This window comes from Pongo abelii, chromosome 10 (assembly GCF_028885655.2).
Source record: "Pongo abelii isolate AG06213 chromosome 10, NHGRI_mPonAbe1-v2.0_pri, whole genome shotgun sequence".
NCBI classification, from domain to species: domain Eukaryota; kingdom Metazoa; phylum Chordata; class Mammalia; order Primates; family Hominidae; genus Pongo; species Pongo abelii.
The window spans coordinates 123,652,482-123,675,345 of NC_071995.2; the positions used below are offsets into that span (position 1 = coordinate 123,652,482).

At 50.8% G+C, this 22,864-nt stretch overlaps 1 protein-coding gene across 16 annotated transcripts in view; it reads right to left on the reverse strand.

Moving 5' to 3' along the window:
• Positions 1-356: 356 nt before the first annotated feature.
• Positions 357-22,864, reverse strand: part of SCARB1 (scavenger receptor class B member 1) — a 113,883-nt gene continuing 91,375 nt past the window's right edge. For 6 of the 16 annotated variants that reach the window (XM_054527724.2, XM_063712347.1, XM_063712346.1 and 3 more), the window contains 4 exons: positions 22,726-22,844; positions 17,767-17,840; positions 10,068-10,119; positions 8,075-9,170 (listed from right to left, as the gene is read on the reverse strand). In XM_054527724.2, coding sequence (XP_054383699.1) covers positions 8,763-9,170; positions 10,068-10,119; positions 17,767-17,840; positions 22,726-22,844 — 653 coding nt within the window. In that variant the 3' untranslated portion in view covers positions 8,075-8,762. Of the gene's footprint in view, positions 1,316-5,372; positions 5,502-5,848; positions 7,128-8,074; positions 9,171-10,067; positions 10,120-10,509; positions 15,096-17,766; positions 17,841-22,725; positions 22,845-22,864 lie in introns of those variants that run through there. The other 10 variants (XM_063712352.1, XM_063712351.1, XM_024256421.3 and 7 more) reach the window with 6 other exon arrangements.

The following is a 22,864-nucleotide window of genomic DNA, read 5'->3' on the forward strand; positions in this document are numbered from 1 at the left end:
ACGGGCACCAGGATTTGTAGATAAATGCACAGAAACACATCCAGGGAGCCCTACGCAAAAGTGGCAAAAGTGTCTGCACTGGAGGCTGTGGGCATGGCCGGGGGCGGACGGGGGGATGGGACTCAGACCCTGCTGCTTCTCAACAAGGGCGTACTCATGCAGTATTTCTATGAAACTCAACATTGCACAAGGTTGAAGTTTAAAAACAACAGGAAGGTAAGCCAGCAGCCCGGCCCTGGGAGAGACGCTCTTAGCAGCCACCAGAAAGGAGCTATTGACCAAGAGAAGAGCCCAGAACTTCCCAAAGGCCCCCACCCCCACAACCTCAGTAAACAAGGCTGTCACAGAGGCGGGCATCACATTTTTTTAAAGGTTTATTACTTCAAGAGTGAATTATTTTTCAAAGATGATAAAACTCATTTCTATTCCAGTAGAAAAGGGTCACAGGTTTGCCCCAGGGTCCAGGAGCACCCAGAAGGCAGGGACCCCAGGCCTCTTCACCTCAGCCTGGGCACCTATAATCTGAGGAACCCTGTGAGGGGGTGGGGGCAGCTCGGGGGCACAGCCTGCTGCCACTTCAGCCAGAGAGTGGCCGGCTCAGTCCATAGGATGATGTCAGTTTAGGCTGGAGGAAAAGGGCACCAGACAACCCGATGCAGTGCCTGTGAAGACTTCGGGGGGAACAAAGTCCGGCTGGGGTGGGCAGAGACCCTCGGGCAGCTGCACGGGGCATCTTGTGCTCACCCCATTGTTTTCCGAGGCCTGTGTAAAGGCGCTTTGCCTGGCCTGGCAGGTAGACCAAGGCCAAAGCTCGTGGCCAGGGCCTGGGCACTGAGTCCCCGCTGAATTTGGCACAGGAAGCCGGCACTCCCAGCCTGGCCCGTCCTGCATGGGGAGCCACCACACCGGGACCACAGTGTTTCACCTTGAAGGGGAGGAAGCCCGGGCCCAACGGCTGAACGGGACAGGCCAGGCTAATCCAAGGAAAGGGATGCAGGACCCACAGCCCCTGTGGTCAGGCCTGTGGGCCATGTGGAGAGAAGGTTCCAGAACAGTGCTTGTCGACGAGCCTCTCCCTACAAGTCCCTTCAGCAGCAGCTCCATCCCTGAGTGTCTGCACAAGCCTGCACGCATGTGTGTATGTGTGCCAGGGCGTGTGTGCAGGTGTGCAACAGGCACATGGCAGCTGGGAGGCTCAGGCTGTGGGGCTGGGGGGCTGTCCACTGGGAGAGTCCGGGAGAAGCGGGGTGTAGGGGCTGGGGGGCCGGTCGGGCCCAGCGGCCAGGCCTGGCTGGCTCACGGTGTCCTCAAGACCCTGTGGAGAAAGGCAAAGCTGGGTGACCACCCACGCCCTGTCACCAAACCCCACCCTCATCCCCGCCCACCCCGGCCCTGTACCTACATCCCCAGCACAGACTCCACCCCCGCCACCAGGCTGTCAGAGGTGAGAAGAGACTGGAGTCACCTACAGACTCCTGGAATGTCTCCAAGGTCCTCTTCATCTCACTCAACACCCGCCTGGCCTCCCCGACCTCCTTTAGAGATGGAGAAACTGAGGCCCAAAGAGACTTAACACAGTGAGGGGCAGAGCAAGGAGGGCCTGTGTGCAGCACAGTCAACACGGAACAACCGGGGCAAGCTCTGTCCCTCAGGAGGAGAACGTATGTTTATGTGTTGATTTATTTTTTATTTTTTAGAGACAGGGTCCCTCTCTGTCGCCCAGGCTGGAGTATGGTGGTGCCATCATGGCTCACCACAGCCTTGAACTCCTGGGCTCAAGTGATCCTCCCACCTCGGCCTCCCAAGTGGCCGGGACAACGACATGTGCCATCACCATGCCCGGCTCATTTTTTAATTTTTTGTAGAGATCAGGTCTCACTACGTTGCTCAGGCTGGTCTCGAACTCCTTGGCTCAGGTGATCCTCTCACCTCAGCCTCCCAAAGCGCTGAGATTCCAGGCGTGAGCCACCATGCCTGGTCTGTGTGTTTAAACCAATGCCACAGGACGGTATTCAGCCTGAACAGCACACATGAACAGAAGACAGGGAGGAAAGCCAGCCACACAGCAATACACGCAGCAGGATGCAGCTTCGGTCACATTCAAAAAGCGACCTCGTGCTCATGGCTGCACACATGCAGATTCAGAAAAAACAAACCCACATGCCAAGTTCCTGGCGATGGCTGCTCAGGGTACGCGGGGCGCAGGACGTGGGGAGAGAGACGAGGGCCACCCAGGGAACGAGTGAAACCAAAGGCATGAGATGCTGACGATCTTCAACACTGACAGCTGTTAGCAATGGCTGAGTCTGGGTAAGGGGAACTGGATACTGTCATTTGTCTAGTTTGACAGTTGTAGAAAATTTCTCAACTTAAAAATTAAAAATACAGATAACGCTAATGATAAGAGTGTGGGGTGAGCCTTCACCCCACTAAGCCCCCTGCCTCCCTGGCCCTGAGTAACAGAGGCCTCCCTGCAGGCGGCTGGGGCTGGAAACCACTGCCCACCTCCGCCCACCTGTGCTTGCTTCACCACGGGGTAGGAAAATCAAACTCCTGCTCAGGGCAGAGAGCAGGCACAAGGGCCAGGGTCTGCTGCACTGAGCCAGGCACGGGGGAGGCCAGCCCCGCCCCCTACGCCACCCATTGAGGCAGCACAGGACACCCACAGGTGGCTCGACCTTAGCCATGTGGGCCCAAAGAGCCGTGACTTGAGAAAGTCTCACTCAAAAGCAGAAAGGGGAAACCACCCCCAGGCTGTAAAAGAACCCCTGGTCTTTCCCAAGGAAGACACGTGGAACAAAACCCCCAGGTGCCAGAGGGTGAAGCAGGTTCCCCCTCCTCCCCCTCCTCCTCCTCCTCCTCCTCCTCGCCACTTGTTTGACTGAGGAACACCAACTTGGTGTGGGAGAAAGATCGGTGAGAAGCTAAGAAAGGTCCAGGAACGTAGCCCTGAAGGGCCACCTGGACAGTTGTCCAGGCTGTTCACTGCACAAAAGGACCCAGCTGAAGGGTTACAGACCAGTGGACACACAGTTTACCAAGCCCCCTGCCCTGCAGCAGGCCTCATCTGCCCAGAGGGGCTGTCTTTTTCTTATTTATATAAAAATATCCATTTTCCCCCCTTCTCCCAAGCAAGGCAGCCCCTCAGGGCCATCCCCATACCCAGGTACAGGGCAAAGGTGTAGGGCCTTCCCCGGGGACTCAGGCCTGAGACTCAGAACAGGACCCAAGAGGGGGCAGCAGTGGCCTGTAGGGGGACCACCGGCCACCACCCAGGTGCCCACCCCAAGCTGAAGCCGGCCACTGGAGGACGCTGCATTCCCCGTTTCACATGCCTAGGGGATCCGGGGCGCTGGGCTGGGCTCCAGACCTTCCAGAAGGCGGGGCAGGAGGGTCTTTTTAAGTCAAACACTTGTCTCATCACCTAAAAATTGGATTCTGTTGGAAAATAAAGGGGAGACCCCAGTTTTGTTTGGGGGGCAGATAACAGGACATCCTCGTTATGTCCAGGGAGGTGCAGCCATGGGGCCCTGGCCACTCTATCTGTGCTAAAAGTGAAAAGCTCCCTGCTCTACACTGACCAGGCCCTGACCAGCCCCCACCCCTGCACCCTGGGAATCCCAGGCAAGTTTCTGCAGAAGGGAGCAGTGCTGGAAGGAGCAGGGACACCGATGGGGCCAAACCGTGCACAGCACAACGGCATCCTGGAGGAATCCTGGGAGAGAGGAAGGTAAGGGGGTCCGGCCAGAAGGCCTTGCCCCCAAGCCTGGGGACCCTGTCCCAGGGAGGATCCTCTCCTAATATTAACACTCCGCCCCAACATGGTCAGACTCCGCCCCCTACTCCCAGATGGACAGGAAGGGCGCCCCAGAGCTTGACTGGGACACAGGGCTGGCAGCACCTGCCAACGCCAACAGGCTCCTGCCTGCCCACCCCTTGGCATTTTCTTTTTCATTTCCTTGTCCAGCCCTGGCAAGTGAGATGAGTTAGAGACAGCCAAGTGGCCCCAAAGAGCGGGGCTGCTGCCTCACGTCCCCACAATGTGGCTCCCTGGAAAGCTATTTTCACCTGAGTAGGCCCAGCCTCAGAAGCTCTTGAGGGCAGCACATTTTTCAGAAACTAAAATAACAGCTATTATCAGAGGCACCACCGTAGAGCGACTCACCCCTGCCCAACCCCAAGTTGTAGGGCCTGCGGCTCTGCCCATCACCTCCCCCGGCAAGGACCTCAGCCCTACAGGAACCTGGCCAAGGAAATGCAGAACCCCCAAGGGCATCAGCCTATGTCCCCAGCAGATAGGGCGGCCACATAAAATCAGGACGCCTAGTTAAATGTGAATTTCAGGTGAACCACAGACAGGTTTTCAGGATACGTGCGTCCTATCATTGCACAGGAACACAATAAAAATTACTTATTGCTTGCCAGAAATTCATATTTAACAGGCACCCTTCTGTTGTTTCTTGTGTTTTGTTTGTTTGTTTGTGCTCAATCTGGCAATCCTACCCTCAGATCCAGTCCCAGGTATACAGTTGGTGTTCAGTTGATGCCTACATTCTTTGTTCTTGGTCAGTCATCCCAGATTGATTGATTGATTGATTTTAGTTTTATTTTTCTGAGACGGAGTCTTGCTCTGTCACCCAGGCTGGAGTGCAGTGGCACGATCTTGGCTCACTGCAACCTCCATCTCCCGGGTTCAAGCGATTCTCCTGCCTCAGCCTCCCGAGTAGCTGGGATTACAAGCGTGCACCACCACACCCAGCTAATTTTTTTGTATTTTTAGTAGAGACAGGGTTTCACCATGTTGGCCAGGCTGGTCTTGAACTTCTGACCTCAAATGATCCACCTGCTTCGGCCTCCCAAAGTGCTGGATTACAGGTGTGAGCCATCACACCTGGCCAGTCATCCCAAATTTAGATCAATGTTTCTCAAACATGTTTCTACATCAGAATCTCATTATGGTCCATTAAAATACAGATTCCAGGGTCCCACCATGATTCTACTCCAGAAGGCTAGAAGGCTGCCCAGGGATCTGCATTTCTAGCAGACTTCCCCAGGGGAGTCTATTGCACAAGAGATTCCAGAAGTAGCGGGCCTAAGCCTTGCTCCTGTCTTTCTAATGTGACCTTGCAAATAGGCACCAGCCCACAGAATACAAGTTGCCCTCTGGGATCAAAAAAACTGCTATTCACTCAGAACATAGGAAGGGCAGTTTCTCCAAAAGCAAAATACACAAATATGCATCTTCAGTCTGTAGACACTCCAGGTGAAGTTGAGGCTGAAGGAATGAGCAGGACCCCAAATGTTTTAAGCCGCCAGCATTCTACTTGATATGGGAGGGGGCGGGGAGGCGCACAGCATTACCTGGTACCCACCTACAGTTTTGCTTCCTGCAGCACAGAGCCCTTGGGAGCTGATGTCATCAGGGATTCAGAATAGGCCTGAATGGCCTCCTTATCCTTTGAGCCCTTTTTACTACTACTCCAAAATAAATAGCATTTCTCCTAGAAGATAACCAAGCTAATTTATAGTTGATGTTGAAGCCACATAAAAATGGTTTTACACGGTTCTTCAATTTGCAAAAGGCAAAGAGGAAACAGGAAAGGTACAGAAGTTTAGAGTCCAACAACCCTCAACAATTGCAGGTGGCTGAGATGTGGGGAGCTGCTGCTCTTAGACAGAAGTACAAGCATCTTCAGGAAACACACCTGGGAGGTGGACAAGCCAAGCTGAAAAGGGCTCGTCCACTTGAAAATCTAAGCCAGCAAGGAAGCAGGTGGGGAGATGGGCCATGGAGACTGATAACCAGTGGACTTAGCTGGGGGGCTGTTTAAAATCAACGAGGAACAGATTCTTCTGTTAAAATACTTTTGATTTATTTTAAAAGAATGACTTGAGAAGAAAAAATTATTGCTTTTTAAAATTTTTGAGACAGGATCTCACTCTGTTGTCCAGGCTGGAGTGCAATGGTGCGATCATGGCTCACTGCAGCCTCCAATTCCTGGGCTCAAGTGATCCTCCCGCCTCAGCCTCCCAAGTAGCTCAGATTACAGGCAACAGCCACCAAACCTGGCTCAAGAGGAAAATTTCTCTAAAGAGAAATTAAAATATGTTGAGTTTACCCGCATGTGATTTTTTTTAAATCAGGACAAATTACATAAAAACTGATAAGGCAGGCCAGGCACAGTGGCTCACACCTGTAATCCCAGAACTTTGGGAGGCCAAGGCAGCAGATCACAAGGTCAGGAGTTCAAGACCAGCCTGGCCAACATGGTGAAACCCCGCCTCTACTAAATATACAAAAATTAGCCAGGCGTGGTGGCAGGTGCCTGTAATCCCAGCTACTCGGGAGGCTGAGGCTGAGGCTCCCGCTTGAACCCGGGAGGCGGAGGTTGCAGTGAGCCAAGATTGCGCCACTGCACTCCAGCCTGGGCAACACAGCAAGACTCCATCTCAAAAAAGAAACCAAAAAAACAAAAACAAAAACAAAAAAACTGGCAAGGCCCTGCTAAATCAAAACACACATAATGGGATAAATTTCACTTATGTGGCCTCCAATGAAATCTGCAGGGAGGGATCCACACTGCCGATCATAGCATTCTTACTGGATTTGAGGGTGGGATGCTGATTTGGGGGCTGCAGCAGGGAAGGGGACCTTAGCCACAGCCTAGACATTCTGTGCTTCCTGACCCTCCTTCCCTGTCCCCATTCTGATGGACAATTTGGAGACAGAAGGAGACAGAGGGATGAGGCCGTCGTGGCCTCCTCTAGCCCAGCCCCTCAGCCAGTCCCCAGGGACCCCCTCATGTGGCTGTGTGTCCTCGCCTGTGGACACCCACGGTGATGCTCTGCCACGGGAAGGTATTCATGGTCTGGGAGTGTGGGTTCTGATTCCTTCTGTCCTCCCTACATAATTCAGTCTAGAAACTGGAGGGAGTTCCCTTTTGCTCGCTGGAGTCACAGCCCTGCTGGGTCCTGGCTCCCCCCAGGGCAGTAACAGAGAAGGGGGCTCCCAAAAGGGCTGGTTGGACCCAATGGTCATTGTTCATCGGGAGCTCAAACACTAGAGCAGCAACATGATGACAGCTGGTGTCCAGGCTACCACCTCACATTGTGGAAACCTTTTCCCCCTGAGGACAGAAATTTTGAAAGGAAGTCGGGTTTCAGGTCTGAAAGCCAAGGTGAAGAACCAAGAATGCTTTATTCTCACCCAGCATGCAAGCATGGAAGCAGGCAAGCCTTCCGTGAGAGAGGGGAAGAGGAAGAATCATTCACCAGTGCTAAAGGAAGCAGGTGCTGCAGAGGAGCCAAGACCAGCAGAGCAGTGGGGCGGCCCCAAGGCCCCTCAGAAGGCCTCGGCCTGTGGCCCTAGGATGATGCAGGTGGGGGCCACCTCAGAGAGTGGCTTTCTGGTCCATGCATCCAAAAACAGCCTTTCCTGATGCCCTGCCAGTGGGCAGCATCCCTTCCCCTGCCATGGCAGCCACTCACCCATCTCCACTGCCCCTTGAGCTCTGTGATCACAGCTCTCCTATCCTTCGTGTGACTGTAGTAACTTGCCTAAACGCCTGCCTTGCCCATCTTTGCTGCAGATCTCATGTTCTGGTCATTTCTGCATCCCCTGACCTGTGCAAAGGGCCTTGAGGTGAATGCATGAATGAATAAATAAATGACCCCGAAGCAAGGAGGGGCACTGTTATCACCCCTCTTCCTGCTGCTTCTGGAGGTCTGAAGCCCAGGGCTGGAGCTCTTCCCCACTTCCGTTCCCTCCTGATAGCAGCTGCCCCATCCTGTTCGAGTCTCCGACTTCCTTACCCACTGGGGCCTCCCCGCTGGGCCCAGGCTTCCACCCCTCCCAGTCCAGGGCCCATTCCCCAGCCAGCAGCTGACCTAGTGATTCCCCTCTTTAAAAGCCTCCAACGGCTCTGTCACTCCCAGAATCAGTTCCAAACTGCTCACTCTGCACCACGAGGCCCTGGGTGGCCTGCCCTGTCCACTCTCAGACACCACCTCCTACCTCTGTCCCTGCCCTCACTCCCCTCCAGCCACCCTGGCCCTGCCTGACCCTCCAATGTACCTTGCCCGTGCCTGCCGCAGGGCCTTTGCAGTGGCCGCTCCAGGCAGCATTCCTCATGTGGCTGTGTGCTGAGTGCCTCCGTGGCCTCCAGGTCAAAGCTCACTATCTACCTCTTCAGAGAGGCCTTCCTGAAGCTCCATCTGTCCTTGTCCCCACTTGCCCCAGACACGCACTGTCCAGTCTGGAAGCTGCATTCAGCTGGTGAGCCCTTGAAACGGGGCCAGTCCAAAATGAGACCTGCTGCACATGTATCGTACACACAGGATTTCAAAGACTTCATGCAAAAAAACTGCAAAAATATTGACACTGTTTATACTGATTACATGTTGAAGTGATAATACTTTGCATATATTTGGGTTAAATAAGATTAAAATTAATTCCACCTGTTTCCTTTGACTGTTAAGTGGCTATTAGAAAATTTAAACTGAAAACCTCACACGTGGCTCACGCTGTATTTCTATTTGGCTCTAACCCCCCACAGCTCCTATCATGAGTGAAATTATCTTTTCTGCTGATTTACTTGGTTTTCATCTGTCTCCCCGGCTGGAATGCCAGCCCCCCTCAATCCCCCTGAGCAGGGACCTCAGCTGTCTCCTCCACTGCTGCACGTCCCCTCGCCCCTAACAGAACCTGGCATCCCCGGGTGCTGACTTGATGAATGGATGATGCAAGTACCAGGTCTCATTACTCAAAGCCCACCTGCACCCCCTCCAAGGGAGGGTCCCAGGCCTTCCAGAACAGGCAGAGTAGTGGCAACGCGGCATGCAAAAGACGCAAGCGTGCAGCGCAGCCCCCAGCAGTGACCGCTCCCACTCCAGCAGAGACGCAGGACTGCTGCTGGAGGTGGGCTCCAGGCTGCGGTTGGCCAGAGGGTCCGATCTGAGGCCCCTTTCCCCCAGCAGGCAAGCGAATGGCTGTCAGCCCGGGCCACCCTCTGGCCAGCACCTACTTGGCTCCGGATTTGGCAGATGACAGGGACCAGCAGCAGGACGCAGCCCAGCGCCAGGAGGACGTACTGGGCATAGTGCATCACGTTGGGCATCAACACCAGCTGGGTGTAGAATGTGTGAAGAGTCTCCCCCTCCATGGCCCCACTCTGAGGAGGCAGAATGACAAACACATGAGCTGGGGCCGCAGGCTGCGGGCTACAGCGCAGATGCCACCCAACACCTTCCTCTGTGCCCACCTCAGCTTTTCCCCACCTCAAGCTTCCCGGCTAAAGCATGTGTTGGAGCCTGCCAGGGACTTCCTCCCTCCAGGACACAAGGTGAGACTACAATTCCCAGACTCCCTTGCAGTTGGGCAGGGCCATATGATTGTGTCCTGACCAATGGGAGGTGGACCTGGCCTCACGTGACTCTCCATCTCGTTCCCTGCCACTGAATGGAGGATCTCCAGGAGGGCGGGGCCACCGGGGCCCTGGAACCCTAAATGACTGCAGGGAGCAGAGCTCTGCCTCCCCATCAACCCACTTCAGATTCGGCTGTGAGCAGGAAGTAAACTTGACATTCGGAGGCTTGCTTGTCCTGGCCATTAGCTAGCCCTGATTTAAAACGAGGTGGGCAAGAAACAATAAATACATAAAATAAAATAAAATAAAATAAAATAAAACAAGCTAGGCCAGAAGGCATTCTGAAAAGCTGCGAGAGAAGTAAGTTTAAGTGAAAAGCTGACACCTTGGAAACCAACTTCCCCACTTTCAGGAGAAGAGGTCATATGCCTCAACAAAATTATTTTACACCCAGGGCCGGGGACTTTACCTCTTCATGCAGCTTCTGTCTTCCCCATCTCAAGGGATCCGTTTCACCTTGGTGGGATAACTGACATAGGGTGCTTGGATAGTGTGAAGTTTCTGATACGCTGGTCCATGTCACAGTCCGATTACCCTGGCCCAGCCCTCTCCCTTTCTACAAGCTGCTCCCCGCCTCCTGCCTCAAATGCCCACACTGGCTCTTAACAAAAGCCCCTGACACTGTGCCCAACGCACCCTTACCTCTGCAAACCAGAGCAGCGGCAGGACCACCGGCTCAATCTTCCCAGTTTGTCTGGAAATAAGCAAGACATAGCTGTGTGAAACAAAGTCTTACACCCAAACCTTGATATAATTCTGCTTGAATACAACATCTAAACAGGTTTAGTATAATTTTGCACACACTAAACCCTCACCACCAAATATAAACAATGAGCTGAAACACTTTAGGAGCCATATGACAAAACTGTCCCCAGGCTGAAGGTCTCAGTCTACGGCCCTCAATAATACTTGTAAATAAGACTAACTTTAAATCTTTAAAAGGCGTTTTTTTTTTTCTTTAGTTGACAAGGTGAGATGTTTTCCCACAGGGCTGTTTGACATCACATAGCTTTGAACCTGTGATCATAAGCTCTGAGGCCAGGAGGGATTTGATTCTGCAATCTCAGTCATCCCTCCTTATCCATAGTTTTGATTTCTGCCATTTCTTACCCTCAGTACAGTACAACATATTTTGAGAGAGAGACCATGTTCACATAACTTTTATTATAGTATTTGCTATAATTACTCTATTCTTAGTTATTGTTAATTGCGACTATGCCTAATTTATAAATTAACTTTATCATAGATGTGTGTGTATAGGAAGAAGCATAGTATATGCTACACAGGGTTCAGTACTATCCCCAGCTTCAGGCATCCACTGGGGGTCTTGGAATATACCATACCCCCGGGGGTGAGGGGGCCACGGTACTTGATTGGTGTCGGCTTAGGGAACCAGTGTTTCGATGTGCTGCTAGAAGGAATCTCCCCTGGCAAAGAGCTTGACAACTTGATAATAATCTTTTTAAATTAAAAACTCACATCTCCTACAGGGCAGAGACCACCAGTGACCCAGCCAAAATCCATTGGTCCCTTTTAGAAACAGGACCCAAATTTTACTCAGGATGGCAATGAACCCAGTTAAAGACTCCACCTCAGCCTCTCTTGTGGCAAGTGAGGCTCTGTGACCAAGTTCTGGTTAATGAGATATTCGCAGAAGCGTTATGTGGGATGGCCGGGAGGCTGCTTAAAAAGAAGCTTTCACAGCTGGGACATGAACCTTTTTTCCCTCCTCCCTTTCAGATGCCTGGAATGCAGATGCAAGGGCTGGAGCTCTGCAGCCACTGGGACCAGAGGTGACCTTGAGGATGGAAGCCATGTGTTGGGAAAATGGAATAGAAAGATGAGTGGAACTTGGACCATGAATGTCTCTTGCCATACTTGGACTGTCTGCCTCCAGACATCCTCTAAAAGAAGATTTTTAAAATAACAATATACCTTTGTCCCATCTGAGCCACAACTGTTGAGTTTTCACAACTGTTGAGTTTTCTGATCTATACTGCCAAACCTAATTCCACCAATATACCTCACGACCCAGCAATTACGCTCTTCAGAAACTGCCCTAGAGATGCTCACACATGCACACAGAGGCACAAAGATGTTCAGTGTTGCTTGGACTAGCAAAGACAAACAAACGATAATATATATCTTCTCTATGGCGACATATATATGAACATAAATAAGTAGGAAAAGGCCTGGAAGGAAGCACAGCAAATTGATGATGGTGGGTATGGCTGGGGATGGCAGGGAGTCACAGGAAACCATATTCTTCCCCTCAAGAAGATATGTTCGTATTACCTGTGAAATTAAAACTTACACGTCAAGTTAAAAAGATAATAAAATCCAAAGGGAGAATAAAAGTTAACTTGACACTGGAGAAACATCACAGGCATGACCTCATCCAGGCTATTGAGGTCTACATCAACAGTGACAAAGTATGTTGACGGAATGTACCCTAGATGCTCTGAAATTGGAACTTTCTCTGTCCTCCCAAAACCCATCACCCCAGTCTAATCATGAGAAAAGCACCAGACCAATCCCAGTAGAGGGACATCCTACAAAATACCGGACCAGTGCTTCTCAAAAGTGTCACTGTCATCAAAACGAAGGAGAGATGAGAGACTGTCACAGCCAAAAGGTGCCTAAGGAGACCGGAAGACCAATGCGACACCTGGGAAACTGTGACCTGCCACGATGAAGGGGACCATGCAGACGTGACTACATCAAGGCTCTCAGATGGGGAGAGCGTCCTGGAATATCTAGGTGGGTCCATGCAGATGTGGTTATATCAAGGTTCTGAGATGGGAAGAGTGTCCTGGAATATCTAGGTAAGCCCCAGAGAATCACAAAAGTCCTTAAAGAGAGAAGCGGGAAGTCCTAGCCAGGGCAATCAGGCAAGAGAAAGAAAAACAAAAAAACAAAAACAAATTTTAAAACCTTAAAAAAAGAAAAATTAATTTTTAAAAAGAGGGGCTGGGGCGTGGTGGCTCACGCCTGTAATCCCAGCACTTTGGGAGGCCAAGGCAGGTGGATCACAAGGTCAGGAGATCGAGACCATCCTGGCCAACATGGTGAAACCCTGTCTGTACTAAAAATATAAAAATTGGCTGGACGTGGTGGCACATGCCTGTAATCCCAGCTACTCGGGAGGCTGAGGCAGGAGAATCGCTTGAACCAGGGAGTCAGAGGTTGCAGTGAGCTGAGATCACGCCATTGCACTCCAGCCTGGCGACAGAGTGAGACTCCGTCTCAAAAAAAAAAAAAAAAAAAAAAGAGGGAAGCAGGAGGTTAGAGGCAGAGAGAAACTGGACAATGCTACACTGCTGGCTTTAAAGAGGGAGAGGCCAAGTGCAGTGGTTCATGCCTGTAATCCCAGCACTTTGGGAGGCTGAGGTGGGAGGATCACTTGAGCCCAGGAGTTCAAGACCAGCCTGTGCAACATAGTGAGACCCCTGTCTCTACAAAAAAAACACGAAAATTAGCACGGTATGGTGGCACATGCCTGTAGTCCCAGCTACTCAGGAGGCTGAGGTGGGAGGATCGCCTAAGCCCAGGAGGTCGAGGCTGCAGTGAACTATAGATCATGCCACTGTACTCCAGTCTAGATGGCAGAGCGAGACTGTGTCTCAGCAACAACAACAACAAAACAGGGAGGGCTAGGATTAAGGTCATGAGCTAAGGAAGGTAGGCAGCTTCTAGAAGCTGTAAACGGTAAGGCACAGGTTCTCCCCTAGAGCCTCCGGAAGTAACAAGGCCTGCCGATACCTTGATCTTAGCCTTGTTGTGTCTCTTTCAGACTTCAGACTCCCAACACTGCAAGATAGTTTTTAAAAGTGAGCCACGACATTTGTGGCAAAATTGTGACAGCAGCAAAAGGAAATGAATACAGCAACTCACACCCAGTATGGAGCAGCAGGGTGGGCTGGCTCACCATTTGCCCCACACAGACCCCCCCACAACAGGTGTCTAGCAGAAAAGGCAGTGTGGCGAGGTGGTTAATGGTGCACACTCAAGCGTCGCTGCCTGGGTTTGAATCCCACTTGGGCCGCTGTGCAGGCACGTGCTCACATGGCAGGCCCGAGCCCTTCCACCCTACACAGGCTGCTGGCAAGGCTGGCCCGGAGCTGGCGTCTGGGAGCCTGGATTCGGGAGGCTTCCCATGGCTCCCTAACTGACAAGGATGGCTCACTGTGCCTGAGCAATCTGTACAAGTAATGTGATTTATACTGACCACCAGCTTGCCTTCTAAGGGTCTGGAATTTTGGTACCTGCCAGGCAGAGGGTGGCCACGTGATCACCCCTAGTAAAAACCCTGGGCACTCAGTCTCTCTAGCGGGCTTCCCTGACAGATGACATGTCACGTGGGTTGTCACAACTCCTTGCAGCAAGAATTGGGTGACTCCCCTGGGAGAGGGCTCTGGAAACTGGCACCTGCTTTCCTCTGGACTTGGCCCCGTGTGGCTTTTCCCTTTGCTGATTTGCTTTGAATCCTTTTACCGTAATAAATCATAGCCATGTGTACAACCATATGCTTTGTCCTGAGGCTTCCCAGCAAATCATCGAGCCTGCGGTGGCCTTGGCGACCCCTGACACAGCCACTTACGAGCTCTGTGACCTTGGGCGTGCTACTGAGCCTCTCTGTGTCCCTTCTGTATAACGGAGATATTATAATGTAACTCCTCCTAGTACTCTAGGGAGGATTAAATGCAGTAATACATGTACAAGTGCTTAGAAAACTACCCGGCATATAAAAGTGCTTGACACATTTATTATTGTTGTTGTTACAATTGTTAAATCCCAGTAAAGAAATGGACACACAAATATTCTGTCACTTTGCCATGCACAGCAGTAGGGAGGGGAGATGGAAGTCACTGATGGGCGGGGACCAAAGTCAGCACAAAAGGCTCAAATACCCCAATCACAGGCCAGGCGCAGTGGCTCATGCCTGTAATCCCAGCACTTTGGGAGGCCAAGGCAGGTGATCACCTGAGGTCAGGAGTTTGAGACCAGCCTGGCCAACACAGTGAAACCCTGTCTCTACTAAAAATACAAAAATTTGCTGGGCACGGTGGCGGGCGCCTGTAATCCCAGCTATGCGGGAGGCTGAGGCAGGAGAATCGCTTGAACCCGAGGCGGAGGTTGTGGTGAGCCAAAATCGCGCCATTGCACTCCAGCCTGGGTGACAAGAGCAAGATCCGTCTTAAAAAAAAAAAAGGCTTAAATCCCCCAATCACAATTATTGGAAGTCTCTAGGGCCACTTGTTAAGTAGGGTATTGCACAGTGAAATGGACTCACACTATCACCCTACAGAGGATGAAACACGATGGGAAGACAACAGACGGTACCATTCACTTTGGCTGCTTTTCTCTGAAAGACTGTAAGAACCAATGGGAATTGTATGCAAGTAACATGCAACCCCACTGCCTTTACCTAGCGAGCAAGGAGCACAGAAGCTTCCCCGACAGGTCACGAGACAGCTCTGCTTCCCGGCAGCTGTGTCTCTAGACTTTTCCCACGGCCATCCCTCGTGGCCCTCCATATCTGCTGTTGAGACCACTTTCCTGGAGTGCCTTGTTCCCAGTTCACAGGGAGGTCAGCAGCTGTGCGGCCCAGAGAGGTTGCGTGACCGGTCCACAGGTCACTGGCAGGTACAATCCAGCTGCCCGCATGAACTGTTTGTTAAGAATGTGAATTAGGCCCAGCGCAGGGCTCATGCCTATATCCCAGCACTCTGGGAGGTGATCACCTGAGGTCACACGTTCGAGAACAGCCTGGCCAACATGGTGAAATCCTGTCTCCAATAAAAATACAAAAATTAGCTGGGTGTACTGGTGAGCGCCTGTAATCCCAGCTACTTGAGAGGCTGAGGCAGGAGAATCGCTGGAACCCGGGAGGCAGAGGTTGCAGTGAGCTGAGATCATGCTACTGCACTCTGGCCTGGGTGACACAGCAAGACTTCGTCTCAAAAAAAAAAAAAAAGAAAAAAAAAAAAAAGAATGTGAATTACCTCCCAATAAGTAAAAATTGACAGAGCTCCTGTTAAAATTCAGATTTGGAGGTCCTTTTGAAAAATGCAGAGGATGTGACCACACTGAGCCCTCATTTCCATGGGGCTATAGTCAGCTGGTGCTGGGAAGGGGCTGTATCCTCGGCCCCAGGTTGCCTCTTCTATCTGGGTCACCCACTTGGCCCCAGTTGCATCCCAGTTAGCAGCCCAGGAGCCACGCGGTGGAACCAGATGGAGGACTTGGGCTGCAAACGCCTCTTCCATGCCTGGGGCTGTTTCCCCACCCACAAATCCACCAAGAACAAATTCCCTAAGTGGCCTCAAAATATAAAAATAAAATGCAAGGGCAGGATGAAGGAAGCGAGCTGCCAGTTATTACTCACTGCCGTGCTCTGACAAAGTGTTATTCTTTCTAGCCGAGAGGCATTTGACAAAGCTGAATAGATGCTCACATTCCTGCAACCCAGGGATTTTTCTAAGAGAATTTTTTTTAACAAAACTATTTCAGATATGCTAAGAAGTACAGACACTGACATAGCAACAAATCAGTATAATCCCTCACCAAGTTCTAGCAACGTGTAATGTTATAGCAAGTGCTGGTGTGCGTGGGGAGGAACTGGAACCCTGCTGCACTGCTGCTAAGAATGGGGATGGGGCCGGGTGCAGTGGCTCACGCCTGTAATCCCAGCACTTTGGGAGCCCGAGGCGGGCAGATCACGAGGTCAGGAGATCGAGACCATCCTGGCTGACATGGTGAAACCCCGTCTCTACTAAAAATACAAAAAATTAGCTAGGCGTAGTGGCGGGCGCCTGTAGTCCCAGCTACTTGGGAGGCTAAGGCAGGAGAATGGCGTGAACCCGGGAGGCGGAGCTTGCAGTGAGCCGAGATCGGGCCACTGCACTCCAGCCTGGGTGACACAGCAAGACTCCATCTCAAAAAAAAAAAAAAGAATGGGGATGGGGCAGAGGCTGTGCAAGTCTGACCGTTCCTCAAACGGTTAAACAAAGAGTTAACATAGGACCCAGCGATTCCACCCCTCGGTACATACCTAAGGAAAATGAGAACAGATGTCCACACTGGGACTGACACAGGAACATTTACAGCTGCATTATGCATATGGCCAAGGCGTGGAAACAACTCAAACGTCCATCAACCGATAAATAAATGTGGTCTATCCAGACAATGGCATATTATCCAGCCATAAAATATACTGATCCATGCTACGACATGGACGAACCTTGAAAACGTGATCCTAAATGAAAGAAGCCAGTCGCAAAGGACCACACAGTGTATGATTCCATTTACATGAAATGCCCAGAATAGGCAAGTCCACAGAGACGGGAAGTGGGTGAGCGGTTGCCTGGGGCTGAGGGGACAGGGAAGTGAGTGTTAATGAGTGTCGGGTTTCTTTTGGGGGTGATGAAAATGTTCCCAAATTGATTGTGGTGATAGATACACAAATCTGTGAATATACTACAAATCACTGAATTGTGCATTTTATTGGGGGGGGGTTATTTTGAATTGTGCATTTTAAAGGGGTGAGTTTTATGGTACATGAATTATATTTCCATAAAGGTGTTTTATTTTAAAAATCAAAAAGAGGAAATCAGTGCTTGAAAAATTCTTGTAAAGTGAAGAGTAAAACTTAAGAATGCTGTTTGGTAAGTTTCCATTTTCAAACGTTTGGTTTTGCCAGCCTTTCATTTCTGCCACTCTGTCGTGTAGGAAACAGCTTGGATTGAAGCTCTGGCTAATTGGCGGGATGTTAAATGTTAAAAAAGAAAAGTGGAGGCCGGGCGCGCTGGCTCACACCTGCAATCCCAGCATGCTGGGAGGCCCAGGCGGGTGAATCACTTGAGGCCAGGAGTTTGAGACCAGCCTGACCAACATGGTGAAACCCCATCTCTACTACAAATACAAAATTAGCCAGGCGTGGTGGTACATGCCTGTAATCCCGGCTACTCAGGAGGCTGAGTCAGGAGAATCGCTTGAACCTGGGAGGCGGAGGTTGCGGTGAGCCAATATCCCGCCCTTGCACTCCAGCATGGGCAACAAGAGTGAGACTCCATCTCAAAAAAAGACAAAACAAAACAAAAAAGAGAAAGAAAAGTGGCGTTCTGGGAAAGGAATATCAGGATGCAGGTCAGGACCTGGCTCAAAACCAAGACCCCTCAGGGAGAAGATCAGCAGGGACTGGATTCCACCCCCAATAGGACCCTCTCCCCTCCCCATGCCCTGGTTCCTGGGGTATGTCACTGGAGTCTGGGACCACTGGAGCACTGAGCCCCTAATCTCTCAATGAGCAATGCAGCCCCAGCTCCCAGTCCCCACTCACCCAATGCCTGCGACAGATTTCATGTAGAGGCTCAGCTGCAGTTTCACAGAGCAGTTCATGGGGATTCCCGTGACCTGTGGCAAAAAACACAGTGAGGAGACTGGCCACCCCCAAGCTCCAGGGACACCGTCAACCCTCCTCTCCCTGGTCCCAGTCAAGAGGGTGGGTGTCCCAGCTAACTGCCCAGTGGAGCTTGCTTGTATCTTACCTAAAACAAGCCACAGGCTGGGGGGGTCCACAGTTCTAGAAATGCTGGGCAAGTGCACTGGGATCTCCTCTCCTGATTCTAACCCCTTATAGGGAAACAAGTGCTTCCCACATAGTTATGTCCACAGCCTCAAAGAGGTTCCTTCTATAAAGCAAGCCTGTCTCAGGGTGGCAAATACCTAATCACTTTCACCTGTCCTCCTAGGACAGCGTTTCCCAAAGTGCAGAATGGCAGTTTGTCCATGCTCCCTCTCAACCTCCACATTCAATAAAACAGACAAAAGTCCCTTCTCAATTCACTCCCAACTCCTGATCATTTTGAAGAGTAGGTCTCAGCCAGGTGTTTGCATGGTCTTTAATACCCCTCTAATACCCCTCCACAAAATCTCCACTTTTAACAATGGTGCTGAGAGCTGGCCCCAGGTTCACCCCTGCTGACAGACAACAATATTTTACATAGAGCCTAATATTTTTTTCCTTGTTCATTTTTATGGTTGTCTTATTTTTTTGGAGAATTTTGTAATTTCCTATTTGAGGTAGTAAGAAAAAGCTTCCCTTGTGCAGAAATTTATTTTTATTTTTATTTCTTTTTGAGACAGAGTGTTACTCAGTCATCTAGGCTGGAGTGCAGCCAACTTCTGCCTCCTGAGTTCAAGCGATTGTCCTGCCTCAGCCTCCCCAGTAGCTGGGACTACAGGTGTGCACCACCACACTCGGCTAATTTTTGTATTTTTAGTAAAGACAGGGTTTCACCATGTTGAGCAGGCTGGTCTCAAACTCCTGGCCGCAAGCCATCTGCCCACCTTGGCCTCCCAGAGTGGGATTACAGGTGTGAGCCACCACACCCTGCCTATTTATCATTATTATTTTTGTAGAGACAGAGTTTCACTATGTTGCCCAGGCTGGTGTCAAACTCCTAGCCTCAAGTGATCTTCCTACCTCAGCCTCCCAAAGCACTGGAATTACAGCCATGAGCCACTATACCCAGCTCTTTTTAATGAGACTTTTTTTTTAAGTAAATAACAGAAGTGACACACATGTGTCATCAAAAACAACAGGAAGGTGGTTCCAGAATGAAGTCAGGAAATGATAGTGGAAATAAAACTAGATTTGAGGTCAGAGAACTGCAGTTGGTTCTCCTTCAGTGAGAGTCGCTTCCTGATCTGTAAAACAGAGAGAACTCTCCCCACCTGACAGAATTTTTGCAAGAGCAAAAGTAAGGTATGCAAGATAGCCACACTCGGGGCCATATGTGCCTGGGTTATTATCACATACACTATAGAGAAAGGATGTTTTCTTCATTATGGCCCAGGATGCTGAGGCCCTTCCAGATCTCTGTAGCAAAAAAGAGCTCATCAAAGGCCTCACGTACGCCCACGACTGGGGAGTGCTTGCCCTCGAGAGCCTGGTGGGATGGGCGTGAGATCACCCGTGAGTAGAACAGAGTTCACACCACAGGCCTGTAGCTGCTCTCCTTAGGAATTCTGCTGGCATCTGGGAACCCAGATTTCAGGAGGGTCCCCCATCCCCTAACTGATGAGAGTAGTTCACTGGGCCGAAATTATTTGTACAAACAATATGGTTCTTGCTCAGCACCTGCTTTCCTTCCCAGAGTCTAGAATTTTGGTACCTGCCAGGCAGAGGTACCCACGTGATTGGCCCCTAGCAAAACACCATGGGCACTGAATTTCTAACGAGCTTCCCTGCTAGACAACATCTCCTACATGTTGTCACAACTCATTGCTGAAGACATTAAGTGCATCCTGTAGGACTCCCCTGGAAGAGGACTCTGGAAGCTCCAGCCTGGACTCCCCCGACTTCACCCAAGGTGCTTTTTCCCTTTGCTAATTTTGCTTTGAATTCTGTCATTATAATAAGTCTTAGCTGTGATACCACCATAAGCGGCGTCCTGTTGAGTCCCCCGTCCCCATGCCCTCCCCCAGTTTCAGGAGCAGAAAAGTGGCCACACGGAAGCAGCTTCCAACACGCGTTCGTTTTTCAAGGCTAATGGCCAACAGGCAGCAAGCTGATCTCATGATCCCCCTCCCCAGCGTGCCCAGCTCAAAAACCAAAGAAATAAAGGCCACTTCCTTTCCCTGTCTGCCTCAAGCTCATCTGGAGGTAGAATTGGACGCAGCAGCTAAAGTGGCTGCGGCAAATCAGCTGTTTGCCTCTCTCTGGGCTCCCAAACTTAACCCCATCTTTCTTGATGTGAGGGGAAAAAAAGAAAATCCATGCCCTGGAAGGAAAGTGATCACTGAGAGCACACAGGAGACTGTTGTGTTCATGGTGGAATTCTCCAGAAACCAGCAGAGCAAGAGAGGCCGGAGGAGGAATTAACTAAAAGAGGGAAGGCAGAGACCAGGGCTGGGGCCGGGGCCGGGGCCGAGAGGGTCTAGTCAGTGGCTAAGGCGGCCTGGGAGGACAAAGAAAAATGGTGCAGAACAGCATCCGCCATGGAGCTTCGGGGAGGGCCTAAGGTACGCAGCATTGTGGCAAACGTATGGAGCTTCCTCAGACAACGAAAACCAGAACTACCATCGGATCAGTGATCCCACTGCCGGGCATCCCCCCAGAGGAAATGAAATCAGTGTGTCAAAGAGACAGGGGCACTCCCATGTACGCTGCGGCCAAGATACGGAATCAAGCGAAGTGTCCGTCAGTGAATGAATGGGTGCCACAAACGCGGTGCACACACAGTGGGATACTATTCAGCGTTTAAAAAGAGGGAAATCCGGCTGGGCACGGCGGCTCATGCCTGGAATCCCAGGACTTTGGGAGGCCGAGACGGGCGGATCACTTGAGGCCAGGAGTTCCAGACCAGCTTGGCCGAGATGGTGAAATCCTGTCTCTACTAAAAATACAAAAATTAGCCAGGCGTGGTGGTGTGTGCCTTTAATCCCAGCTACTCTGGAGGCTGAGGCAGGAGAATCGCTTGAACCCGGGAGGCGGAGGTTGCAGGGAGCCAAGATCATGCCACTGCACTCCAGCCTTGCACTCCAGCCTGGGTGACACAGCAAGACTCTGTCTCAAAAACTAAATAAATAAAGATAAAAACAGGGAAATCCTGTTATTTGTGACAACATGATGAACCTGGGGACGCTATGTGAAGTAAAATAGGCCAGGCACAGGAAAGCAAATACTGCATGACCTCACTTGGATGTGGAATCTAAAAAAGTTGAATTCAGGCCAGGCGCAGCAGCTCATGCCTATAATCCCAGCAACTTGGGAGTCCGAGGCGGGTGGATCACCTGAGGTCACGAGTTCGAGACCAGCGTGGCCAACATGGCAAAACCCTGTGTCTACTAAAAATACAAAAATTAGCCGGGTGTGGTGGTGTGTGCCTATAATCCCAGCTACTTGAGAGGCTGAGGCAGGGAGAATTGCTTGAACCCGGGAGGCAGAGGTTGCAGTGAGCCGAGATCGTGCCACTGCACTCCAGCCTAGGTAACCAGAGTGAAACTCCATCTCAGAAAAAAAAAAAAAAAAAGTTGAATTCATGGAAGCAAAGGGTAGAATACTGGCTACCAGGGGCAGGGAAGGAGAAGTCCTTCAAAGGATACAAAATTTCAGTTAGACAGGAGGAGTAAGTTTAGGAGATCTACTGGGAAATAGAGCAACAGTCACTGTATTGTACTATACAATACAACAGTGACTATATGAATAGCAATGTATTGTAAGCTTGAAAGTTGCTGACAGTAGATTTTAAATGTTCTCACCACCAATACAGCATCAGTATGTGAGGTAATGTATATGTTAATTGGCTTGATTTAGGCATTCCACAAGGTATATACATACATCATAACATCATGTTGTACACCTCAAAAACAGACAGCTTTTCTTTCTCAATTTAGAAAATTAATTTTGGCTGGGCACGGTGGTTCATGCCTGTAATCCCAGTACTTTGGGAGGCCAAGACAGGAGGATCGCTTGAGCCCAAGAGTTCGAGACCATGGGCCACATGGCGAAACCGCGTCTCTACAAAAAATATAAAAATTAGCCAGGCATGGTCGTACATGTCTGTAGTCCCGGCTACTAGGGAGGCTGAGGTGGGAGGATCACCTGAACCCAGGGAGGACGAGGCTGCAGTGAGCCATGATCATGCCTCTGCACCGCAGCCTGGGCAACAGAGTGGGACCCTGTCTCAAAAATAATAATAACAATAATAATTTTGTTAAAGGCCCATGGGAGAGACCACAAGTGCCCACCCAGGAAACAGAAAACCACAGATTTCTGAATCAATGGTAGCAGCCACCAAGTCCAACTGGGCATATTTTACAGAGAACAGAGGTGCCAAGAGAAGAGGCCACAGGCTGAAGGAGTGTGCTTGGAAGGGCCACATGTCCAACTCCCTGCTTGTAGACAGAACTTCACACAGGACAAATTCCCTGTGTGATTTATCTGCAAGATACTCCAGGCTCTTCTTGGTACCTGAAGATCTTTATGGTATCCTGACACATCCAGAGGGCTGCCTCCAGCTCACATGTAGGAGACATCCCAGCTGATAAGTTCTAATTAATCTACTGTCTTAGGGCCCATTTATAGAACCCAGTACAGGGATCATAAAACCCTTGAACTACCTTGAACTATGGAGTCGGGGTGAAGTAAGGAACTTTGGTGGCTCGAGATTCTAGAAGCCAGGCTTCCCACCACCCCAGCCCACAGCAGCTCTGTGCTTGGGGAGAGAGGAGGCAGCCAGGTGTGCTCCAACCAGGAATCACCCACCCCCAACAGAGGATGGCAGGGGCTCACCGGGTGGATGTCCAGGAACAAGGAGTGTGCCTCCTGGTTAGGATGCAGGCCAGTCACCGCTTCTGCCAGAACCGGGTCGGCGTTGAGGAAGTGAGGATGGGAGAGAAACAAGGGGGCACCTAGAAGAGGGGCAGGGAGG